Source organism: Rhodamnia argentea, chromosome 1 (genome assembly GCF_020921035.1).
Source record: "Rhodamnia argentea isolate NSW1041297 chromosome 1, ASM2092103v1, whole genome shotgun sequence".
Taxonomy (NCBI): domain Eukaryota; kingdom Viridiplantae; phylum Streptophyta; class Magnoliopsida; order Myrtales; family Myrtaceae; genus Rhodamnia; species Rhodamnia argentea.
Genome location: NC_063150.1, coordinates 29340915 through 29347546, shown reverse-complemented (window position 1 = coordinate 29347546; position 6632 = coordinate 29340915). Strand labels below are relative to the sequence as shown.

The following is a 6632-nucleotide window of genomic DNA, read 5'->3' as shown; positions in this document are numbered from 1 at the left end:
TAAATTTTTATATTATTGATATTAGAATTAGGGTCGCACCTTTTCCAATCTTTCTTTGGCTAAAATACTCCTCAACACAGTAATTTGACTACATTACCCTTTATGATTCCCTTTTCAGCATCCCTTTTTCACCAAAATGGCTCATCCACCCCCTAAAGAATTGAAAATGGCGCTTTTTCCACTCCTTTGGAGGGGGAGGGGGTGGATGACCCATTTTGGCAGAAGAGAGATGCTAAAAAAGGGATTCACAAAGGTAATATAGTCAAATTGCCGTATTGAGGAGTGTTTTAGTTAAAGAATGAGTGAAAAAAGACCGGCCCTTGACTAATTCGTGGATATCATATATGACTTGGATATGGAGTAATATGGGAATATCATCATAGCTTTTACGTATTCAGACTCCATGAGAAGTCACCTCGGACTCAAAGAGTATTTAGACTTAGATAGTATCATCCGATTAATAAGTTTATTCGGACCCAAGATGCAACGAATCTAAATATCACAACAACTAGTGATCCGGCTCAAATTTCATGTGTACAAAGTATTGATATTCAATCTTAAATATTTTTTTTTGAAATATAATTCATCACACAAAACATTTTTGATTGATTGACGATAATTTCTAAACGCAAGATATTCTTTCCAAACAAACAACTCTATTTATGAAAACCCGGCTTTAGGTTGTATGGACGACTTAATCAAAGGGGATTCTCTTCTTGTTATGCAACAACCACTTAATCTTTTTTAAGCATTCGTGTCCAATGAGTTGATTGGAGAGTGATCATCTGAAAACTATCCAATGGCTAGATTAGAAGTGGATGAGTATAAAAGGAGATTTTGATGCTAAGGCAAGTCCAATCGTGAATATGAAATTACAAAGTCCAAGAGAGCTTTTACCTTAAACACTAATCTTTGTGAACTTCAAAGTTATATTTTTTGAGAGATTTTTAAAAGAGTGATTATGTGAAATAGTTGATCTATTAATTCGAGAAGCATTACTTGTTGTAACCTCTCATTGATTCATTAGTGAAATCAAACCAAGAGGTTGTCTGTGTGAACAGTGGACATAGGCTTGCAATAAGCCAAACCATTAAAACATATGTGTGTAATTCTTTCTATCCTGAACTCCTTAATATTATTTTTGTTGGTATATTGACACAAGTGAATCAGATTTTAATATTGTTGTTTATCAGAGTCCGACTTCATGTTACATTTATCTTGTCTATTTTAATTCCGCTTTAATTTTGTCAAGATTGGTCTAAATCACATATTCATTCCCATCTAGGTGATAGTGCTAGCAACTACACATTTGTTGATCATACTAGTAATGTCTTCGCGAAGCCACATCCACTCAAACATTTGAAGATCTTTTCTCTAACATCCAGTTGAATTCTATTACGTCACCTTGAGTTTGAGTGGATATTGGAGATATTTAGGATATTTAGGAAATTCTAGATATCTATCTAATTGATTGTAATTGATATTGGACTATTCTATTGCTTTATATGATCATCTCAAAGCCTATAAACGGGCTCGGACACTCTTCATTATAGTGCTAACGAAACATAAAGAAAAATTCTCCAATTCAACTTTCTGCATTATACTTATCTGTCTGAGAAATATTGTTATATAGACTTGTGATTGGCTTGGTGAATTTTTTGGCTTGTGATGTTGGCAAAGGCAAGGGTTTTGCTCCGGAACCCAGTCGTCCCATGCTTATACATCCTAATGTCTTGATCACGCAACAATTGCCGTTGACCCGACACAATGAGTATTCAAGTGGTGGTCATTTCTAGGCACGTCCTTATTTATGAATCGCGCGACAGATTCTCTCCCGTTCAATACAGGTTTCGGAGTGTTATGATCGCAAAGGTAGCATCGGCATCTGTCTATCGAGAATCCAAACCCATATGGCCCGATTAAAAACACGTCCTAGCATCCTGAATCGATTCCTCAGCTTCACAACAGAACATCATGTTCTGTGGAAAGGGGAATAACCGGTGCACCATGGGTTGGTCAGCTAATCATGCTCCTCCTCAAACCAATGAGTCTTTGCCAACCGATGCACAAAGCCTCGGAGGAAAAGCTTCGTCGCTCCACGCCAAGAGCAAGCGGTAGGTAGGTTACGTCCCTAGTGGAGTTGAAATGGTCAGCGTTTACTCGTTCCATCATGGCTTTGAAATGGCACAAATTCAGATTTGCAAGGCATTTTCTGTACTCTTTCGACTTATTAGTATTGTTGTCTCTATACAGTGATCGTTCTGGAGATGCCGAGTCTAAGTACACATCACCTTTTGACAAAGTCGTAGTTACTAGAGATGGAAATCTCGGTATGCACTCGTTATTGATATCGATGTAAGATTCGATGATCGGCAGTCGGTTGTGTTTTGATGCTATGACAAACCTATTTTTGTGGCATGAGCGAATCTGAGGAAGTTGTACCAAGTTGATTTATCTTTCACATTCACTTGCTTCGTTTGATTTGCTTCTTTATCTCGAAGTTATATATCTCTCTTTCAAGTCAAATGAAAATTTTTCTTTAAAAATATAAATGGCACAAATTCTGATTGGATTGGTTCTCTCCACGTGTGAATACACGATGGGGTTACAAGATTTAGATGCTTTCACGATATAGAAGGGAACATCTTCACGCAAAGATCCCGAGATCTTGAGTTCAATTTTTTCTTACTAGGGAGGCGCTATCGGAGCAAACAAAGACGCACTGTGTATCTTTGTCTCTACTCGATTATGTCCATCGTGTATTGGGGAATCCGCCACCTTCCGACACGTGGCCCTGTAGCAAGCGTACACAACGACATTGTAGTTAGCTATACTACAAGAATTTAACAAATTAGGTATCATGGAATCTTTTTACTATGGGCAGCTAATTAGCACCAGAATCTCACACCCCCACAAAAGAACGAAAATCTCTCAATCGGTCACCTTGGAACTATCTTCCTAGTCCTTTGCGTGCAACAACCATGTTCAATCGGTCATGCAACGCCCATTTTTCACTTGTCATTTGAGGTGACTGCCTCATTGTTCCACATCACTGTGTTATAAAGAAATCGCATTGGGTCACTATGTCACGATTTCGATGCCTCCGAGATGTTGATTGGCGATGGATTTTTGTTTCCCATGTGTTAATTAGGCCGGTTCGATCGGCGGGGATTTGTCCTATCTTTAATCTGTGGCATTACATTTGTTCATTATTATAAATGATTGATGCACGCCTCGGTCGTTATATATAAAGGGCTCTTCATTTGTGTTATCGCACTCCTACCCCAATTCTCAACTTGTTAGCAAAGCTCGCTTCAAGTGTACTTGGATCATGGTAATCTTCTTTTGTTATACGTAGTAGAGGGATTAGATCAGAGATTTCTGCGTTTGCAATTCAATGACAATGGATTTTTTAGGACGTCGAATTGCAAAATCATGTCACAACCGTTGTGTATGCTATGTCGGTGAGCCGTGTTTGGATGATCCACGTGCATGTGCGTTCAGTTCATCACGATTACTGAATCATGTGAATCTCATCATGTGGGGCACACGGGACTGAACTATTGTGGTGATCCGAACAGTCAACCCGATTTAGCGACCCAAATAATTCGTATTGGCAATCCAAATTTTCTTAGGGTAGTAATATGAACAATTGGGAATCCTGTTGCCATTCCTCATTTTGGTAATTTTGCAACAATATGTGCAGGGGTTGGATGAAGAAGTGGCAGCGGCCAATGAACTGGCTTACCAGCCCATGAAGAATTCAAGACAAGGTGGATTCAAGGCCACCTATTTCATATTTGGTAAGTTAATTTGCTAATGGTGATCATTGAATGTCCGAGTCTTCAATGCCATCCCAGGTAACACAAGTCTCAAACGTTGTTTTGTTTCAGCCATGATGTTCCTGGACAACATAGGATTTGTGGCTAACATGGTGAGCATGGTTTTGTACTTCATGTTTGTCATGAACTTCGACCTCTCCGGCTCCTCCACCACCACGACCAACTATCTAGGAACCGTGTTCTTGCTGACCCTTGTCGGTGGGTTCATCTCGGACACCTACATGAGTCGTCTCAACACCGCCCTCCTCTTCGGCGCTATTGAGCTCGCGGTAACTTTTCCACAAGTTGTTTTTTCTCAACACAGTCTCGGCTAGCAAGAAGTTAGGCCCTATAACTTAGTCATCTTATTCCAAAATTTTCCAGGGATATCTGTTGGTGATCATCCAATCCCACTACAAGAACCTCCAACCCGCACCGTGTGCGGAATCCACGTGCGTTCATGGCTCAAAGGCTCTCTTGTTCTACATATCGTTATGCCTTCTGGCCCTTGGAGGAGGAGGCGTAAGAGGCTCAATCCCTGCGCTTGGGGCTGACCAGTTCGACCACCGCAACCCGAAGGAGAAGAAGGACATTGCCAGTTTCTTCAACTGGTTCTTGCTCAGCATCACCATTGGAGCCACCATCGGAGTGACCTTCGTGGTCTATTTGAGCACGGAGGTGAGGTGGGATGTCGGATTTGCGGTCTCGCTCTGTTGTTCCTTTTTCGGGCTTGTGTTCCTGGCCACGGGGAAGAGGTTTTATAGGGTCCGTGTGCCCGGAGAGAGCCCCCTATTGAGTATCCTTCAGGTAGGCCTCTCTTTCCCTCTCTATCTCTCTCAGGCGCGTACGCTTGTGTGACTATAAATTCGGTTAACACAGAATAATGTCATCACTGTAACAGTAGAAGGCAAAGCCGCTGCTCAGTTTCCCTCTTAAAATGGTTTGGATTGCGCTTTACTATATTTATCAGGTCGAACTGGAACTAGTCGATCCAATACGATGAAATTCGTATTTTCCGAGGCCGTGTCTGGCTAGATCCATCTCATTACTTTGGTGTAAAACAGTTGTGTTGCGTCGCTACCTGAGGGTACGCCTCACCTTTCCATTTGATTCATGTGGATACGATGGTTCATGTCTCCTAGTGTGTGAAACAAGCCAACAGAATTGCGGTGGAGAAACGACGTTGCACTGGAAATTGTCGAAACTCTTGTGCAGGTTTTGGTGGTGGCAGTGAAGAACTGGAGAAAAGAGGCGCCCAAAGCCGCAGACGAGCTGTACGAGCTGCGAGATCGCAAGTCCATGAGGAGAGGAGAGCTCATCCCCCACACTCCTCAATTCGGGTTGGTCCTCTCTCGATTGATTCCGAATCGACATGAATGTCGATGCACAGTGACAGAAGTCATAAACACTAACACAGTGACAGGACACGAATTTTGTTCTATTCACTCTTGCTTACATTAGTATGTGTAAAAATTTGTGCGTGACCAGGTTTTTGGACAAAGCAGCAATCCTCCCCAAGGGCACAGACCCAGCAAAATGGAAGGTGTGCACAGTGACTCAAGTGGAGGAAGTCAAGATCCTGACCAGGATGATGCCAATCTTCCTAAGCACCATTCTCATGAACACATGCCTTGCCCAATTGCAGACCCTCTCGGTCCAACAAGGCACCCTCATGAACACAAAACTCGGCCACTTCCGAGTCCCTCCGGCCTCCATCCCGGTCATCCCTCTAGTCTTCATGTCCATTCTCATCCCCATCTATGAGTTCGCCTTCATCCCTGTCATCCGGAGGTTCACGGGCCACCCGAATGGGATCACTCACCTTCAGAGGGTCGGGGTCGGGCTTGTCCTCGCAGCCATCTCCATGGGCATCGCCGGGCTTGTGGAGGTCAAGAGGAAGCACGAGCTCCTCCGACATGACCACAGGATCAGCCTCTTCTGGCTCTCGATCCACTATGCGGTCTTCGGGATCGCCGACATGTTCACATTCGTGGGCCTGCTGGAGTTCTTCTACAGCGAGGCCCCCCTGGGCATGAGGTCGCTCTCAACCTCCTTCTCCTGGCTTTCTCTGTCGATCGGGTACTACCTGAACTCGGCGTTCCTTGGGCTCATCGAGACGGTGACCAAGAGAATGGGCAAGAGCAAGAAAGGCTGGCTACAAGGGAGGGACCTGAACGCGAACCACGCGGAGCGGTTCTACTGGTTCCTGGCCATCCTCAGTGTGCTCAACTTTGTGAATTACTTGTTCTGGGCAAACTGGTACAAGTACAAGGACAATGTGCTTGGGGATGAGGAGATGCTTCTCAGAGCGGGGCCTAATAACAACGGCGCCACAAACGACTCGATCTCTACTAGCGTGAGCTTTGTTTCTCGGACTCAAGATTTCTCCGCGACCCCAGAGAAAGAAGCAGAGAGGACATCGAACTAGAGGGAACTGACGCAATTTTCGGACTGCTCATGATTTCGTGATGAACTAAAGACTGCACTAGGATCTGGTGCTGTATAAGGGTAGCGAATGAAATGCCATGTTGACAGGGTTTTTAAGAGTACATGTGAGAGCAAGCTATCCTGCAATCCGACCTGTCATCTGCTCCCCAAATTTGGGATGAAAAGTTGGAGGTCAGTCGGAAGGAAATGGAAAATGCCTAATCGAGTATGAGAGAGGTGATAATTCGATGAAGCAATTTAAGAATGACTCCACTAATGATGAGATTTCATCTCCCTTGGAGCTACCCAATGTGTTCAAACAAATGTGCATCAATAAACAACTTTCTGTAATTAAGGCTCGACTGCAAAGACTAGCCAAGAATC

General features: G+C 43.4%; 1 protein-coding gene across 1 annotated transcript; it reads left to right on the top strand.

Moving 5' to 3' along the window:
• Positions 1-2714: 2714 nt before the first annotated feature.
• On the top strand, positions 2715-6427 carry LOC115747812 (protein NRT1/ PTR FAMILY 4.5-like). Its single transcript, XM_030684109.2, has 7 exons — positions 2715-2796; positions 2856-3334; positions 3707-3803; positions 3894-4111; positions 4206-4628; positions 5037-5161; positions 5310-6427. The coding sequence occupies exons 2-7, from the start codon at positions 3332-3334 to the stop codon at positions 6247-6249; spliced, it is 1806 nt and encodes a 601-aa protein (XP_030539969.1). The 5' UTR covers positions 2715-2796; positions 2856-3331; the 3' UTR covers positions 6250-6427.
• Positions 6428-6632: the final 205 nt, after the last annotated feature.

Excerpts from the sequence above, each read along its gene's own strand:
- LOC115747812 (XM_030684109.2), top strand. Across the intron at positions 3,804-3,893 it reads GGCCACCTATTTCATATTTG|CCATGATGTTCCTGGACAAC; the intron begins GTAAGTTAATTT and ends GTTTTGTTTCAG. Across the intron at positions 4,112-4,205 it reads TCGGCGCTATTGAGCTCGCG|GGATATCTGTTGGTGATCAT; the intron begins GTAACTTTTCCA and ends AAAATTTTCCAG.